The sequence below is a fragment of the Micropterus dolomieu genome, linkage group LG09 (assembly GCF_021292245.1).
Source record: "Micropterus dolomieu isolate WLL.071019.BEF.003 ecotype Adirondacks linkage group LG09, ASM2129224v1, whole genome shotgun sequence".
NCBI lineage: Eukaryota > Metazoa > Chordata > Actinopteri > Centrarchiformes > Centrarchidae > Micropterus > Micropterus dolomieu.
Window position 1 is genome coordinate 11,995,514 of NC_060158.1, and position 19,385 is coordinate 12,014,898.

Below are 19,385 nucleotides of genomic sequence, written 5' to 3' on the forward strand. Positions count from 1 at the left end.
TCCATTTCCCTATGTGTGCCTCTCTCTCTCGCTCTGAGGCTCATATAATCATATTTTACATTGAGCCAGGCCTGTCCTGCGTGTGCAAACACACACACACACATTATGATGCCAAACAAGCTTCAAAGTTATGCAAGGCCCGCTTGCTGCAGAGGGATAATGAGATGAAAGAGCTGAAATAGTACAACCATTGTTGTAAGAGTACAGTGATTGGTGCATTCCGATGCCTCGGTCACACAGAAATCTGCTGGCCCCTCCCCCACACCTCGCCTATCGAGCCCCCCACAGTACTCTGTGGATGTGGTGCAGGACTCACCAAAACCAGAACGGACCACCCATGGCTTTGGGAGCTACTATACTATAGATTTATACATTCAAGCACATTCATCACAGTCTGCATCAAAACACACTGTCAGTAAAAAATAGGTGCCAGCCCAAACCAGATTACACAGAAGCTCAATTCCTCTAGACTGCCCTTCAGAAATCAACAGTTTATCTGCCTCTGTAATTTAGCTTAGTAATATACAGTATGTGCTGATAGGTGCACCACCCACAGTCCATCTGAGCACAACCCGTCATATTGGATTTTAAGAGCCTTTATCGTCTCCAAGGAACAAGTGTGCAGGCACGTCAGCACACCACATCCCTGTGTGTCTGCAGGGATGTGCGTGCCCGTTATGTGAACCTTATTTGCATTCTGCTGGCTGTGTGCATGGACAGCACAGTAACAGTTAGACCACATACATGCACAAGCATACACAAGCACACACAAGGCAGTGAGTGTGTGTGTGTGTGTGTGTGTGTGTGTGTGTGAGCGGTGGCTGAACAGAGGGATCCTTTCTGTCAGTCAGGACAATGCTGGAAGCGATTCAAAGCCACTTCTACTGTAGACATTTTGCCTCGCCCGTTCCCCGGCTTCATCACTCTCACTTTGCTCAATATGTTCTGCTGGAGTGCGGAATTTGCGCTTTGCTTGCGCGTACCAAAATGTGCTTGTGCGCACACACCGTCTGTGCACATTATGTTTGTGTGTGCACGCATGTACAGTGTGTGTGACAGAGAGGAGGAGAGTGCAAGAGACAGTCAGCCCGGAGAGGAGTTAGCGCTCAAAGAAAATGTGCTGTAATTATGTTTCTTTTTATTTTGCCGTGAGCGAAAAAGGAAAGGATTCGCTTAAGTCACTGCTACACTTGGCACAGTGACTATAATTATGAAAACGAGCAATAAATTGAATAATATTTTGTAGCAGGACAAGGGCCACAAGACAACAAAAGATAAGGAATATGGGATGGGATGTAGTGTGATGCTTCATGTGAAGGCAGAAGGAATGAAGAGGATGGCTAAAGAAAGGAGTGGGTGGAAGAATAAACATAAACAGCATAGCATAGAATGACCTGAAAAGATGAAAGATGAATTTACTGCATCATGTGTAAGCACTGCCAGACAGGTCTATCTTGCCTCAACAAAGATATACAGAGCTGTAACACAAATGGAGGATTCACTTTCAACTATTATAGGAAGTTGGGGTCAACAACACTTCTGCTAAACTATATGTAATGTCATCATAATTTCAAAACCCTATATTGTTTGATTTCTAAAGAAGCAGAAGCTTGTGGTTTTCAATTTAGGAGAAAGCTTTGTTTTGTCTTCTGGTGCCAAGCTCTTGGATCCAACAGTTGCAGGAATCCGTGCCAGCGTGGCTGGAGCTAAGACACCAAAACGTGGCTAATGAGGTAACCTTCCAGTCTTTCTCTCTTAATATTGAGGGAAGATTTACTTTGGTTTGACAGCAGAACATTACATCACAGCTGGATGTGGCTGAGCCCAGTGGGTGTGAGTCTGAAATAAATACGAGGTGATAGTGAAGTGTCTGGCGCTCAGAGTTTTCCCTCTTTTTGTTATTTTGGTAGTGAAACTGGTACGTATGTGCGTTTTACACGGCTGGTCCATCTTTGTAGAGCCCACAGCAATATTTACATTCAATATGATTAAACTGGGGACATGTGCTACATTTGATTTTCTTTTTTTGCACAGTGACCTTTAAAGCATTTACATGAGATGTACTGCACATGCAGACCAGGAAAGGAAAAAAAACATCTCGTCACAGCCAGTTTGGCATCTTTTGTACTGAGGTTTAAGCTCAGACAGAAATCCAAGTAAATTGATTCCTGGTACTCAGCCCATTACACTGCAATGACCTAAAAAAAAAAGAAAAGGAAAAAAAGATGTGTTGTGCAGTAGTCATTATATTAAGCCTTCCGGTGAGATAAAATACTAAGAAATGTGGCCGACAGCTTAAACTCTAGTCTATAACCAATCAAGCCCCAGTTTTTCCGTTTCTTTTCAAACAATGATCATTACCAGAACTACTCCTACAAGCTCCCTCTTGACCAACAGCTAATATTGGCCAACGTCCTTTTGGTTAGCTAAGCCCTCTCTATCTGTAATTACTGTCAGTTACACCCTCTGAACCAATACATAACTGGCTTCCTGCTGTATTCAATAACCCATTTCTAGGTTACCAATGACCAGTGTTGCCAAACACCAGTCAGCCAATAACAGACATTGGCTAGTCTCTATCAATCAATGAGTCCAATGTAAGTGTCAGCTCCTACTTTGTAACGTATAGCCTATAGACTCATTTGTCAGTTCTACAACTAGTTAGGTGTATCTATTGTTATTATTTTGTCCAACCCATTTATACAAATGATGGTAGGCTGAATCACAGAAACACCCATCAGTGTAACGACAACAGACAAACTTCACCCAACAAAGTGATCGGACAGTGGAATCAACACCTCTAAAACACTTTCAGCAAAAGCTAAACATTATAACCTTCATTAACCTTGGATTTATTGCAGGAATGCTGTATTAGACTAGAATATTAGACTGCATTAGCTAGGTGTACGTAATAAACTGGCAGCTGAGAGTATACGTGTGTAAAAATGCACAACGGTAATCATCAAATCCACATTCAGTAGAGGGTTTCAAAGATCAGAGGAATACAGAAGTACCTCTTGAAAGCTGCACATATAGCCTACATCACTTTATAAGCTCTGTTCGCTAACAAGCCAAATGCTTCCTATTTACACGTTTTCACACCACATGCCAGACTTTTTTGGACAGAAACAACCGTGCATCGTCATCGTGTTCAGATTTAGTCGGAAATTGTTATCATCCTTCAAAATGGAAAGCCCTGCAGCTGTGATCATTAGAAACTAATGACGGCCCAACTACTTCAGTTTAGATCAGTGGGAAGTCCTTCCATCTCTCCCACACAAATCCCCTCTTAAATACAAAGCCTAAGCTTCCATCAGCCCCGTATTCTCTCTGCGTCGCCTTCTCAAAATGCATGGGAAAGAGGTCATCCTCGGGCACACAACTTACAAAATCTTTTTTTTTATTATTTATTTAAAGTGGGAAGACGTGAGAAGGAAGAGGAAGACAGAGTGACGAGCTGACTGCTACACGGGCTAACTTTTCTTATTACTGTTCATCATAACACAGAAAACAAGACACACTGTCAAGTTGTCTGACCTGAGGAGGAAGTGAAACTTCTCTGCTAAGAACCGAGGTGTTAAATTGTGATCAAGTGTGTGGAACGGTTATCAACTCTAACTTCTAAAATGTAACGCTCCTACGGGATGCTTAGCCAATAAGATACAATTGTAACACACACATATCTCTATCACATACTGATGTGAATTGTACCCTAGCCATGTACTAGCCCAACAATAAGGGCACTCATAATATTAATAATAATGTAATAATTATGTAGGGAAATATGTCTCATCTTTAAGTGTGCAAGAGGTGACTTAATACTGTCTGTGCATCACCGGTGGGTTAAAAATACACAGTATCTATGCCGTCAACAGAGTGTAAAATGAAAATGCTAGCCTTCTGCTTAGTGTTTAATGTTCTTGAATGACAGCTAAGATTGTCACCTTTCAGGGTGTCCTGCTCAGCCCTCATGATGTCGATCAGGGAGCTCTCCAGCGTGTTCATGTTGAAGCTGTCAAAGGACCTGGTGCGTTCCTAAAGAGAGGAGAGTAAGAGGAGAAACACCGTTTACTTTTCTTTGCCTGCTTCAGTGTCAGCCACGGTGGACTATCATCGAACAGGTCCACGGGAGCCACTGGAGCAGTTAGATTTATCTACATCTTTTAATATAACACCACCTCAATTGACCCAAGCTGACCAAAGAGCACACATAAAAAGGGAGAAAACAGGACTCATCTTAATTGACATTGACACAAGAAAATATATTGTTTTTGCAGTTCTGACCTTCAAACTCCAAACACATTCGGGACCAACATAAGCTGTTAATAAAAAGGCAGCACCCAGATGCTTTCCCAGTTATTTATGAAGGGTTTCTCACTTCATTCTTGCTTTGGCCTGCCCTTATGACATGACATGACATGACATGACATGACGGATTGTTTAATTTGTGTCAATACATATTTCTTCCTAGTTTGGTATCGCATTTATCAAAGCAAAGTACTGTGAGGATTTAAATCCCTGACGGTTACGTAATTTAAGATTCTGGCACTGTCTGCAATGGTCTAAATAGCCTCAGTGACAAACAAAACTGCTTGAATTTTCTAGGCCTCTTATTTTCTAGCCACCAAACAGGAGGTCAAAAAAAACATTGTGAACCATTTGAGGATATTTAACAAGACACTACTTTGTTGATTAAATCTAATTTCTGTCGTCAGCATTTGATCTGGTTTTGTCTCATTTCTAACCAGGGTTCCCCTTTTTACCTGGTTACTGTGCGTTTAACTGCTGTGTTACTTGCAAAATGAACTGATTAATCAGCTAAGGCAGCATAATGGAATTCAGAGTCAGCTTTGTCACCTACAACAGGGGCATCCTTGCCATACCAACCATACTGGAAATGTTTGTATGCACAAACAACATGTGTTCAACACACACACACACACACACACACACACACACACACACGCCCGCCCGCCCAATACAATGTGTATACATGAAATATGCGCACACATCAATACACACACATATACTACAAGTGCCATGCTGATAAGGCTTCTGTCTTGACTCTACCCCAGCCAAATAAGATATGTAGCCTCTGACAACAACTTGTTAAACTGAAATTCTTTCAGATTCGTTCTATCCAAAACAACCACAATTCAGACGGACAAAGCTCCTGAAAACCGCTAAATGAAACTTTTTTCTTCCATGTTTACATTTAGAAATGGTGCTGAATGGGCTCGTGTCCCCGCAACATCACGCGAACACTGTCTCATTCCTTCCTCTGTCTCTTCCCCATTTTTTCCAGTCAGTCGTTCTCCAAGCACGCCACCTTAAAAGCAGAAATTCCTTAAAAAAAGATTTCTATTCCTCATTTATGCGTCAGAGATCTCATACTGCACAGAGCCAGTGACTCTTGAATGTTAAATGTTTAGTCATGATTGTTTTGTTCTTAAATGTCCAGTCACGACTGAAATAAACTTTTTTTTCCCCCTACGTTCTGCATCATAGCTATTGTGATCAACTGCTTGGTTATTTTAAATGTAGCCTACAGCTGTGGGGAAAAAAAATTTAATAATGTAATTTGTAGAATCCATTATTTAACTCTTTGCAAAGATACTGTCAAAACAATACTCTAAGCCAGTCATTAGCATTTTATGTACACAGTGATATATGATATATGGAGTAATTTGTAAAATACACACAAGCCATTTAACACCAGCGTAATACATATTTAACACAATAGGGAGAAGGAGAGCCTGCTGTACTGTCAAGATACATGCTTGAGAATACATCTCATGAGCCCATATATTGCTACGAGATTAAAGTCTGGAAAAATGTCTCCCGAAAGAGTTGATTGAGGAGCCTGACAAGATGCTGACAAGAGTTTTTAGATGATGACATGACTCAGTCTCTTGAAACGTACAATTCCTGTGAACAATAAGGTTTTGTAGATAACAGAGATTCAGCATGCCCCCCCCCCCAAACTTAATTCAGAAACTTCACTTGGTGCATGTGAATAGCTGCCATTTTTCAAGTTTAGAAATCAGAAGCAAAGACCAGGGTCAGCCCTGCAAGTGGTGCGTTCCTCCAGTCAAGTGCAGCAACAGCTTACGCTGAGAAAAACGAGATGTCATTTGTCTGTTACAGTCTGTCTCAAAGTAAACAGCAAGTGAGAGGTGACAATTGTGGGCCGATGTTGCTAGGTTAAAAATAACACAAACATTCAACAATAGGAATAAATGGCTGTTAATCAGATTTATGTCTAATCCACCTCTCTTGAAAAGTCTGAAAAACGTCCTGACACCACATGATCAGCTCATGCCCTCGACCTCGCTGATAAAGGACGGGTCCTTGCACAACAAGAATTACCCAACATGTCTGTCAACCTGTAAGTAACCTATCTGTACAGTCAGTCACTCTTTCCATTCACCACTTTTCCATTAACCTCTCTAGTATGTACCTATTTACCCAGTAATCAGGTCACACCCTCGCAAAAAAAAAATAAAAAAAAACTATAGGCCCAATGTCTGTGGAGAGCAGACTAAAAGGAAAACCACCAAGGGAGGAAAAGCTCATAAGATACTACGTTACACCAGGAACTCAACAGGGGTCAAATGCTAAAGAGTTGAGAAAAACAGTCAGTGATGCATTTGACCAAGTGTTGGGCAAACAGGCTACTGTCTAGTGTCTGCCGTGGCTCCCAAAATTCAATGGCTACTTTTACTATCTGATCCACCAAAGACGTGGCTGGATGTCTGCCACGCTGGCTGGTGAAACAGCCAAACTTCCCAGCTGTAGTCAAAATTTTCACCAGCGTTCTGGCTGGTTGAAAATTTCCCACACTGACTGAAGGAACATGCTAAAACAGAGAGATAGAAGAACACACCCAGCGCACACTCTGTCCCTCAAAACAAATATCAACACAGGGATATAGGCCAGACTATGTCTACTATTTTCTCATATCCGCCTCAGTATCTTATGTGGACTTACTGATATTGCTTTAGGTCAAATAAACCAAACATTCAAAGACAAGGGAAGCAGAAAGCAGAGGTGCACACCTCTTGCATAGGCAAGCACACTACAACACATTACCCACTGCATTTATGGCATTTCTGTATTATACTATGATAACTGAGCAGGAGCAGTAAGCCAAAGCTCTTTTGTGCTTCAAAGATTTTATGCTTTCATTGGGTGCCATTCTTCTTTATTGTACCATCTCCTTGGTACAGTAATATTTTGGCTGAGTATCGCATGGTAATCCTATTATATTGTTTCAGGAGAATAGGAATTCATTTTGTGGCCGTGACGGACTCTGTATGGCGGACAGGAGGCCTGTCTGGCGCTCTGCAGTTGCTAAGCATTAGCCTGGAGAGGTGCAGAGGGCGATTAATCATCAGATTTGTGCATCGTGCATCCTTCTCTCTCTCAACAACTGGCCAGCTGACCAGCAAAGTATTCATCCCAGATTGCAGGGCGTGCACACACAGTCATAGTCACTCATCACGTCCACACACACGCACACGCTAGCTGCAAGCAAGACACACACAATTTACAGTGCAGTCCATGTCAGTGCATCTATGAAAGCTTGCCCACCCTAACCCAAGGCCTTAGTTATAAACACAGAGGCCATGGCATGACTTATTGTAATATTTGCAGGGAAGAGTGAATTGAAGCACAGTCTACTCGGATAAACACAAAAAATAGAATAAGCATGTTCATTAAGCATTAAAAAGCGAGAGACACCCCATTTTACCACGACTGTGAATTAAAAAAGCCAGCATGATGCATTGATTTTCATTAAGAAGAGTGGCCTCTACCGAGTCTTGTCGTCATTTCTGAGTGTTTGACCCTGAGTTAACAAACATATACTGAACTGATCTACTTGCACAGTGATGCATCATCAAATATAGAATCATCACCTTTCAAAAAGGAAGCGTAACAGGTGGATTTCCCTAGTGTGGGCTTAATAATCTATCTTATGTTATCTTGTCTGCTCAGTGGTTCAAAAAAATAAAAAACACTCAAAAGAAAATCTGATGAATCATAACGTGTTGGTGTAGTAGGAGGCATGGAACTGAAAACTGGGCTTTTAAAATTCAATTACCATGAACTATAGGTTCACTTAGTGTTACTTTTTCACATTCTGGTCAATCCAAAGCACATACACATTTACAGCTCATCTATTGTCAAAGACATGACAACATAGAACTGCTACCATTTTGGAATATGCTGAAAAATTACTTTTGGGTGAGACCACCTCCTTCACCAGGAGTTACACCAAATGCTAATTTGCCACTTAGCCAATGCTACCTGAACTTTGAAGAATACCAAATGCTAATATGGGTGCTGTGGGTGAGCCTGCTGTATAGTGTAGGTGCATCACACGTCAGTCATTTGACGTGCATGCCACACACTGAACTTTGTTGCTTTTGTGGGCTAAGACTTGAAGAAGAAATGAAATGAGTGTCACTTTGACTGTACGAGCTAGTGTTAGGCCAGAGTCACTTCACATACTGCACCTTTAGTCATAAAAACAGTTGATAGATGATGGTATTGCGCATCTGTACAACTCTACCTAAATATTAACAAAATAGAAACTTTTAAAGCTGCATCCGATTAACTATAAAGTGAAAACAAGGTTGAAATAACAAAATGGACCAGTCTCTCAACTCTACATATGTTTTGATCTTAAAGGCCACAAAAACAAAGGACAACCTACATCAGATTTGACACGTAGGGAAGTGAAGAATGATTAAATACAGAGTGGAGTGGGTGATTAATGGAAACATTAATCTTCCATGTCACCTGCCTGTTAATGAAAAATGGAAGCTGAGGGAGGATGAAAGAGTGGAGAAAGTAATGGTAATGGACATGGCTGCAGTATGAGTTGTTTTTAGGTTTTTACAGGTGAAGAGATTATTTCGACATATACCTTACATTTTATTGGTGGGAAGGCTGCCATTTTTCCCCCTAATTTTTTGTGTCTCTAATCACATCCCCGAAAACAACAACGGGGAGAGAGAGAGGAAGCCCAACGCAAAGAAGGGAAGGGGCAAAATGGCAGATGAAAGAAAGGGGATGGTGGAGAGAGAGGGAAAGCAAGCAGTGAGGTATGGCAAAGTAAAAAGACAAGAAAGGAGGGCAGGAAAGGGAAGCAGGTTGAGCTTTTGATGCTTGTGATTATATTTCTTCCTGGTCGAAGTATTTCAAAGGCCTGCTTTGACATTAAATACCCCCAACTGTCAAAAACAACCTATTACTCTGTGTTTTCTGAAAGGCTGAATGGTGTGTGTGCGTGTGCGTGTGCGTGTGCGTGCATGCATGCATTTGGGGCGTAGTAGGAGTGACAGAGGTAGGGGTTCTGGCAATATTTGCACTGCTTGGGGGATTAGACATAACCAACTCCTTTATTGTATGCAATGAGCTAGGCTAAATATACTATGACACCTCACATAGACTCTGCTTTGTCTTCTTCCTTTGTTAAGACACATGTGCAGAAGACATAGGCCAGGGACTAATTAGGGCTCATGCACACATGGGTATGTGCACATACACACGCATGCACACAAGCTCTCTTTCTTCCTGTTTCAGAGCATCTGTCAAGGGTGTGAGAAGGGCACAATGAGGCTGTATGAGCAGCAGAGTTATGTGCTTGCCAGCACAGCTCAGGCCATTCATTAGTCTAAAAAACATTTCTCTCATTTTAACACCAGTGTAACAAGGACTAGAGGTAATGGCTGAAACCTTGGGCTTCGACAGCATAATGGCTCAGACTGTTGGTTTGTAGATGTGCGTGCACGCAAGAGAATTTGCATGTACACATCCTGAACATGGAAAGGAAGGTTACCTTAAAAGCATGAAGCTTGGTCCTTCAAAGTAATCCTGTCAGCTTCAACATGATCCCGTCCTCATCACAGAGGACTCATGCCAAACGCAGGCACTGACAGTATATGTTTTCCAACTGATCCTTGCCTAAAGACCTGTCACATGGATTAGTTTCAAAGAATCAGATGTTGAACACAGGCAGAATGCTCAAGTCAGACAACAGGTGCTCAACATTTGTTTCCACCGAAGGCCTGAAGAGGTCATTTAATCATGTACTTTCATATAACAGCGCTGAAAAGGCTACAGTATATCTAAGCTACACAAACAGTAAGGAGGGAACTGTAACCAACAGTTACCCAAGGAGCTTACTGAGACAATATCCTGTTCTGGCTTACTCGCCTGCAGGCCCCGCAGGTCACTGGCTAAGTTCACCAATCCGAATCAGCGCAGTACACCTGACACAACAGCAGGTGAGGAATATGGGAACAGGAAAAAAAAGAACATTTGAATGGGTCCCACAGTCCAAAGACACACAAGCTAAGTTAATTGGTGACTCTAAATTACCCATTTGTGTGAATGTGTGTGTCTGTCTCTATGCGTCAGCCTTGTGATTGACTGGTTACCTGTCCTGGGGGTACCCCACCTCTCACTCCAACTTCAGCTGGGTTTGGCTCCAGTCCCCCTGCAACCCTCAAGGATTTGCATGCAAAGTTAATGTGAGGGTGGGGAGATGGGTGAAAAGAAAGCAAAGCAAGGGAGAATAAAAGGGAAGGCGTACCTGGCATTTAAAAAGGCACAAATTTCTAGTCTGAGGCTAGTTACTAGCTGACCAGTGTGTTAGCAGTTAGCAGCAGTGTGCCTGGCCTGGAGCCCATCCCAAATACTAAAGCTGCTCTAATAAAGCAGGGGCCCTGCTTGCTGCAGCAACAGCCACAGTACCGGAACATTTTCTCCCTCTGCGTGCCATGATGCTGTGGATAAAATATCCACCAAATAGCAAAAGGCCTTGCTCTCAAATTAGCTAATATACACACACACACACACACAAATGAACGCCACGGCCCAAGGGAATCGCAAGATAATGCCAAACTCCATGAATGCAGGCAGAGCGAGCGATCTTAGCTTTAGCAGCTAAACGTTGTAACATACCGGGCCAGAGGCATATTCCTATTTTAATGTGTGTTCTTCTCTACTGAATAGCATCTAAATGTTACAGGAATGCTACTTTATGCGAGTTAACTGCCAGCTTTGTCTCTGTAAAGTCGTGTGTTACAATCACAGCTAATCCAAAAGGGTACAAAGAAACTAACACTATGACAAACTAAGTTTGATTGTACACTGGGAAGTTTAATGCAAAAGCCTCTAATCCTTCGTCTCTTGTGTCAGTGTTAAAATGGAAACTGTGTGAGGCAGTTGGAGAAAGCTTACAGTAAAACATTGTGACAACAGTTCCTCATGGGGTCCGTTTAGTTCAGAGCTACGGTATTTCAATTACCAAACCTGGGGGCGCCTTGTGTAAGGCAATGTGTGTCATCAGTCATCTCAACAAAACAAAAAAAAGCAAAAGCTATTGTTCTAATGGTTTTGGCTAGAGAAATTCTTGAGCAAAATGTAATTAAATGAGAGTGAATGAAAAGACAATGACTAAATAAATGGCTTACAGATCTTAAAGATGTAACTACACCGAGGAGGCCTTTGAAAAATAAACTTGACACTTGGTTGAGTGTAATAACTCGCCCGTGTTTTGTATAATGACAGCTTCAACACTGCAACATGATCTATATGCTCACACCAAAATGACACATTTTCCAATTCAATTACACAGGGGGGAACGATACAGTCCACTCAGGAAACCACATAATGTATGGTTCATTATTTGACACACCTACAGTTTTCTTTTACAAGCAAGAAACATACACCTTAGTTAGATCAAACCCTGGTTTCCAAAGTATATGTGGTGAAGGCTTCCTATCAGTTGCATTATACAACATGAAGAAATATTTAGAAGCATTAATTCAGACATCACTGGAAGATGTGAACATAGGCAAAACGATACAGCAGCTCGATGTGAGGAAAAACGGAATCTGTTTGAGTTTAAAATTAACCTTGAGCAAACATTAATTTTGCTATCTAAATGCATTGATACAGGAGCAGAGAGGAGAGGTTCTGGAAGAAAACCTAGTAATATTTTTATCAGTCCGGCTGAGACGTCACACACAGAGACAATGCTTGTTGTCCCGGTAAATCTCTCTATTGTTAGTCGGGGAACTTGTCCATTGGTGCTCAAATTATTGTGACGTTTTATATCACCTCACACCAATCGATTACAAATCCAATAGTTTAAAGGTTAATAATCGATGTCCTATTTCATTGCTTAACAGCCATCTTCACTTTTTTTTCCTAATCTAAGCCTATATTATCAATTCTTTGTTCTTTGTAAATGGGTTACACTTACATAATCAGTCTCACACACACAGTAAGACCATTCTATGCCCATCCTCCATCTGCCCTTGCAGTATCAAAAGGGCAAGAGGACAATGCTACTTTGGCTGATCTGATTCAACCACAACATACTGCGGCTACACTAATGCTAGCTTTAGCTTAAATCTGACATGGGAGTGTAACAGAAGGGACCTTCCACCGCTCAAAATGGACGTAGAATTACATTTCTGATGGAGAATCCACACACAGAGTTAAGTGCAAGTTGCATAATACCTTTTTTATGTAGCATCTACAAATGTTTACTGTTGTTTATTGAAATATGCTGCTTGTAAGAGTTGATTTCACTACTACGACTCCAAAATTAGGATTAGCCCCTAATGATTTACAACAGGTCAGATATGAAACTGACCCCGTGACTACCTACACCAATTAGGCTGTTAGCTACTGATAAATAGCTGCCTAGACGTAAGCTTCGCTACTTATTCAGCAAAAATTACCCAAGACATGTCAGAACAAAATCCTTACTGTTTGGCCTCTGGTGCACTGTGAGTCATTTATTGCAAGTGGAGTTGAGGAAATACCTGGAAAGGCCACTGGAAAGCAACATTTTCTAAATTTTAAAAGGGGTTAATTTGCTTGGTTGGAGCATTTTAAAGAAGAAGAAAAAATGCCTTAATGAAAACAGAGATTATGACTTGACACTTGCATTATAGATGAACATGGCCAGGGAATAAAGTAGCCCCTCGCCGGTGGTCTCTGAGACCAATTAGTAATGCTGTTAGGCTATTGACAACAAAGGCAAGCAATCATTCTATCTACTATTTCCAAGATGACATTGGGAACTGATGGCAACCAAGTACTTACGACTGACCAGAAGTTTATTTGAGAGAGCAAAAGGAACACTGTCGATTGGTAACGAGGCAAATGATATGCATAGCACTTAAAGAAACCTTTCATCGCTTCATCAGACCGAGATGGGCCTATAGCAACCTTCCTCTCTAAACCCCCGCCTCGTTGTACCGACTGACACAATCAATCATGAGCTAGATCAATAACATTAATTTATCTCCACACTCCCTTTACCTCTGACCATCAATCCTATCGGCTATTTTCTACATCTGATAATACAATTATTCCAGCAATCTTCATTTTGTGTGGAACCAGCCATTAAAATTACACTATGAACTGGCTGGTATTTGGGAAAAGAGTTGCTAGGCTATGGCAGGGTGATTAATAAAGCGTAATCCTGAAAAATCATTAGGCATTAGGCTCAGGCCATCAATCTACAGTATGACGTCCGTTATTTTTTTGGCGGGGTTCTGGCTATAATAAAATAAATCCCATGATAATGATGATGTCTTCTTGTGTACCAAGATTTTCAGTCTCAGTTGTCCATTCCTGCAATCTTTCTCCTCACACCCTCACTCCCTTTCCCCATATCCTTCTCCCCATCTTTTTCTCTCCATCCACACCCCCCAGCTCATCTACGTGGCACACACCACTGCAGTGAGAGAGCAACATTAGTCATCATCAGGGACATACAGCTGTGGTAGTACAGAGCCCAACGACGCTAACACGGTAACAAATGCATCATGTAAATCGATGTCCCACCTACCATGTCTAAAAATAGCTATTCCACATACTGTAATAAAATTAACAGGTAACATAAATGACACACTGATGTTTAATCATTCAGGCAGCAAGCGGCCAGTACTGAAAAAAAAATAGTACCATACAAAGGCATGAACACACAGAAACAGACAGCACAATAAGTAAATAAATAAAAGGAATAGTATGTCAGAATTATTGCTAAATCATACAACGAGACCATCACAGGCAAACTGACCTGAAAGGGGAAGATGTTATCACTGCGCCCGACTCCATCATCCATCCAAGACTTGGGGTTAAAGCCGGCAGGGCTGTTTCGGGGGTACTTCTGAGAAGCCACATGGTTGTTAGGGAAGGTCTTTTTCAGTGGAGAGATAGAGTTGATGGGGGTCATCCCCCCGTTCAGCCCTCGGCGATAATCTCTGCCCTGAGACCCTCCCCAGCCGCCGCCACCACTACCATAACCTCCTCCAGGACTCCAGGAGGTGGAGGAGCCGGGGGAGGGAGAGGGGCTCTGGTAGCTGGCTGGACCCCAGGGGGAAGGGGGCTTGTTCAGGCTGTTGGACAAATGCGGCAACTGGCTGAAAGCCGGATTCCTGTGCGGAAAGGGCGGTGGAGGGTGTGGAGAGGCCGGGGAGCGCCGATGCTGCTGGTGTTGGTTGTGGGGGTGTTGAAAGTGGGGGTGTGGTGGGGGAGCCGGGTGGTGCTGGGACAAGGCCGCCGCCGGTCCGATCTGGGGGGAGAAGTTCCCACCAAACCCGGGACTGACATGGTGTGAGAAGTTCTGGAACAGTAGGGGCCCATTGTTGGCAGAGGCCGGGTTGAAGAAGCTGACGTCCTCATTGATGATGGTTGATGGTGCCGGCGGAATGGCAGCTGACCAGTTGTTGAAGCCAGTGAGGGATGACGAGGTTGTACTGGACTGGACCGGGCCAGTTCCCCCAAGACCAGATGTCTCTTGGTAATCAAAACCCGTCAGGACAGGAGACTCAAGACGTAGTTGCTTCTCCTTTCCATTACTTCCTTCAGACACGCCGCTGTCCGTCTTGGCGTCCTCTGACCGGGCTTTTTCCAGTTCTGAAATGATCCCACCACCACTTCCACCCTCCTGGTGACTCCCAGGGGACATCTGCTGCTGCTTTTCTTGCGTTTCTTGCATTTCCTGTTGCTGCTGTGCTTTGGGCTTCTCTGGGCCCCCAAGGATTTCGTCTTGCACGCTGTTGTGGGTGGCAGAGGGGGGGAAGAGCCAGGGAGAGCCTCCCGTGGTGCCATTCCCTGCGGCTGTGGTGCTGTTTATGAAAGCAGCAGGGCTCTGCGACACATTTTGGTGGTGGTGTGGGGGCTGCAGATGCGGGTGGATTCGGACCGGGAATGCAGACTTGTTGCCAGTGTTGTTTTGAACTAGGACTCCAAACCCGTAATCCCCCATTTGTTTTCTCCCCCCACACACAAATTCTATCCCGTGATCGTTTGGTCCTATTGAGAGAAGAGCACACAGGATGGCATGCACCGAGTTAGCAGTCAGCCCCTCTCATTCCACTAGAGATCAAGGGATTTAGAAACAACTAGGTGATGCCCACAGACATTTTCTAGTGACATAAAAGATTTTCTTTTTCTGTTGGGTGTGTTTTACTCCCTCAGAGAATTCACAGACATATGATAATCACACAACATTGTCATGAATGAGCTCATTCTTGCCCTGAACAATCTACCCTTATTACTATGGGAAGTTGACAAAAGCAAACCAGTTGACGTTACATCTTTAGCTAATTATAACCCCGTGACGTTGCCAGCTTGTAAGTGTACAGCTGAGCTGCTGGCAGCCACTAATATAGCTCGAAACACTGCTGTGTCGACCCGACAAATTCTCTATTTGGAGACGTTTTCCTAACGCAAACATACGGACCTTAAAGAGAAGACAGCAGCACAAAATACCAGTGAATGTTGAATATATTAACAATAATCGACATAACGTCCAAAAAGAAATACTCGACCTTGTTTGACAGCTGTCAGTCTATCTATGGAGCGTCCAACCTCGACATTAATCACATAGTCATACCCTTGTTTACTTTGATTGTTCATATTATATTTTTACACTTGACGTAACGTTAACAGTCGACAGTCAAGCGGTTTACACCAACTGGATATGATAGCTCGCCAGCTAACATTTCCATCCGTTGCTAACATTAGCTAGCTAGCTTTTAACAGTTAGCACCAGTGCTAGCTAGCTGGACAGGCTGAATACAGGCGAATAAAATCTCTTTTCACCTTCTGATCACCACCTTCGACCTCGGCGATGTCTTTGTCGAGATCCTTCCCTCGGGTTGAGAGCAAGGTTGTGTCCTTGAAAAAATCAGCACGTCAGGCAAAGCTTTTCGGAGGCGATTTGATAGCTGACTCGTACAGTGCAGTCGGTCAGCTTTTTTTTCTCCCTTCTCCTGACGTGTCCTGCCTGCTCAATGACACAGCTCTCTATCTGCTGCCTCTAATCTGGACTGTAACGTTATAATCAAAGAGCTTTGTTAACGTGGCAACGCGTGAAATATATCCGGCAGCTGTTCTTCCACAAGCCTTATTCGATCGGTTTCATTGTTCGTTTGATTTCAGTATATTTTTTCTCGCTAACTGTCTTTTCCTACAGAGCCAGCCGATTCCTGTATGCTTCTTGGCTGCCCCTCTCTCCTGGAACCGACCGTGGCCGAATGACAGCGAGAGATCAGCCGAGACACACTTCCGCTTCTAGCACCACCCTTTCCACCGTGACCACGCCCTCCGAGAGCCACACCTCGATATGCGATTGGCCGGACGACCGGCAGCCTCGCCCAATTTCTCCAACATTTAACGGCCATGCACCAATAACACAACCATGCCATCCGTAAGTACTGCCCACTGAGGTCAGCAATGATAAAAATAAATAAATAAATAACGTTAAAAAAAAAACTTCCCACCACGGTCCTGTCCTTTCACGATGCAGCCGGTATCAGGTCGTGAGAAAACTGAGATGCCCAACCCCCCGTTGAAATGCCTGGCAATGCCTCAGAAAACGAGCATCCTTGGCCCAGGCTTTTTGATCTCATCCTGCTGCATCGTAAATGTGGAATTGAAACAAGAAGGCTCATATCTCTTTCCTCCACCCGCCCACACTCTTAGCCATGTCTCTTTATCTCCCTCTCTGTCCTCCTCTGTGTCCTTCTCTCCTGTATGGTCATTATCACCTCGAGGTCATCAAACAGCTTTGACTCTGCCTGTCTCACCGACCCTCAACTGGCAGTGTTACATGCCTCTGCAAATGGCTATCTAATAAATCTGTCACTTCAAGTCCAGCTGGGAGAGAGTGATAAATTGGGGAGTCTGTGGGGCTCTGCATTATTAAGTGTGTACAGAAAGGATGAGCTGGCGATGGGGAGGTGGATGGCAGGTATTGGCAGGGTTAGGGAGTGACCGGCTTAAAGTAATCCGATTTAAAAAATAGATTACAGATGTCTGATAGTAACACTATTCACATTTAGCTTGCAAAGCTTGGTGCGAGCTGTGCAAATACCCTCCCCTGCGATAGAATTTGTAGGCAAATAGATTCAAAAGTGAATCTGACAGTTATAATTTGAAGCAGAAAATGACCTAACTAAAAGAGAAGACAAACGTCAAACTTTAATGTCACACTTTTCTTACTTTTACTTTTACAATTTCCTTAACCACGGCACTGGAAACTGTAAGGAATTCAAACTTTTGCAATTGTGTCCACCACAATAGGGAACCCAAGTGATTTTCACTGGAGATGGATTCAATTTTTAAATGGAGCAGCATCAGCCCAAAGCTCTACCACTCTACCAGATAAAACAAAAAAGACTCCCAGATAAATGTGTCCATTCCCTCCGAATATGACAAATTATTACCCTCTGAATTTAGAGTGCAAAATATTCTGTCCTCTTTATCTTCTCTGCTATAATATAATTAGTCTTTTAATTCTCTAATGATAATGATATAATAATGCAGCAGCTATCGTCTAAAAATAATCATTATCCCTGCATTGCTTTTTAGTCAATGGGTCCAGCCTTACTTATACTCGTGTCATGCATTTCTTTTATATTTGGTTTATTTGTGTCCTCCATTTCCTATCCTCGTTTTCTCATATCCATTCTGTTCCACAAACAAAAGTGTTCAAGTGAAATCTTAATCACATACTGGAGGGCGTGAAGCAGCAGGAGGAAGGAGTAATATTTGCTAGTCCTAAATGTCCTCCAGCTTTACAGTACCTCCTGCGTAGGGCAGAGTATTCCTCTCACAGTGAGGTGGGTGATTAGGCACAGTTGGTGCAGTCAATGGATTTCTAGGACAGAATAACCGGTCTTACTGGCCTTATTCAGGAGACAACACCCTCTCCTCCCTCTGTCCCGTTCTCTGTCTGCCTTTCATTCTCACACTCACACAGAGGAAATGGCATACCTATTTATTAAATTATTTATGGAATCTATATGTCTACACTCACAGCCCAAAATGTTACTACAAATCTACTGAGATATGTAATTCGTCTACAGTGTGAAATAGCTAATAGCCAGTTTTACCATGTGTTATCATTCTGGCAATGGTTTTGTGTGTGTACTGCCACATCCAAGACTGGATAGGTGCTATGAATAAAACATTGAATCCATTAAAAAATTAATCGCCTTTTTACCTTAGGCATAATTATTGGGCAAGTCCTCCCAGAGTGTGTGTGTGTGTGTGTGTGTGTGTGTGTGTGTGGGTGTGTGTGTGTGTGTGTGTGTGTGTGTGTGCCGAGTGCGAGTGCGAGTGTGCATTTGTATGAGTGCACAGAGGTGCCCAAGTGCAAAATGTTGATTATTTATATCCTAAAATTTCAATTTGAACAATTTCCTGCTGCTCTAATGGTAGAGAAAATTCTGCAGCCCTTTTGCTACAGCTTGTGAAGCTCACTTATTTAACTGAAAAACTCAAAAAATGCATTGTGATCCATCTAAACACATGGCTGTTTTCCAAGTTGGCATTTGGGAAACACAAGGTTTTGACTTGACAGCAATTGTATTTGTTTAATTTATGTAGCTGTTTGCATGTATGGTGTCTGAGGAAGATGGATGGTTTTTAAACGATGTAAAAAGCCTCGTGATGTGCTGTTGTAGGGTTGTGTTTGTCCTATGAAATATTCAGAGTGTACATGCTGCTAACAAAATGGTGTGGACGTGCTCCTGGGTGGTTGTGAGACACAATAAGGACCTCTGGGTACAGGATGAAGTTGGGGGGTAGGGGGTTGGGGGTGAATTAGATGATGCAAAAAGCAAATATGAGAGGTGGATGGGAGGATAAAAGAGCTGTGGCAAATAATGATCAGGGCTGGATGCAAAAACAAATAACCTGATACATGTGAGTAAACTCTCCTATATGAAAGTTCTTGGTAAGAAATACTAAAACATAGATTATCTAGGTTTTGGAAGTGTTTTAAATGTCTCAGACAACAATTTCAGTTGTGTTGCAATTATGTTCAACACTATTATTGG

The 19,385-nt window shown here is 42.7% G+C and overlaps 1 protein-coding gene across 1 annotated transcript in view; it reads right to left on the minus strand.

The window, feature by feature from the left end:
* The window catches only part of cpeb4b (cytoplasmic polyadenylation element binding protein 4b), a 32,472-nt gene extending 15,838 nt beyond the window's left edge, over nt 1–16,634 (minus strand). The window contains exons 1-3 of the mRNA XM_046058221.1: nt 16,144–16,634; nt 14,114–15,351; nt 3,945–4,035 (exon numbers count right to left, since the gene is read on the minus strand). Coding sequence (XP_045914177.1) covers nt 3,945–4,035; nt 14,114–15,304 — 1,282 coding nt within the window. The 5' untranslated portion in view covers nt 15,305–15,351; nt 16,144–16,634. The remainder of the gene's footprint in view (nt 1–3,944; nt 4,036–14,113; nt 15,352–16,143) is intronic.
* Nucleotides 16,635–19,385: the final 2,751 nt, after the last annotated feature.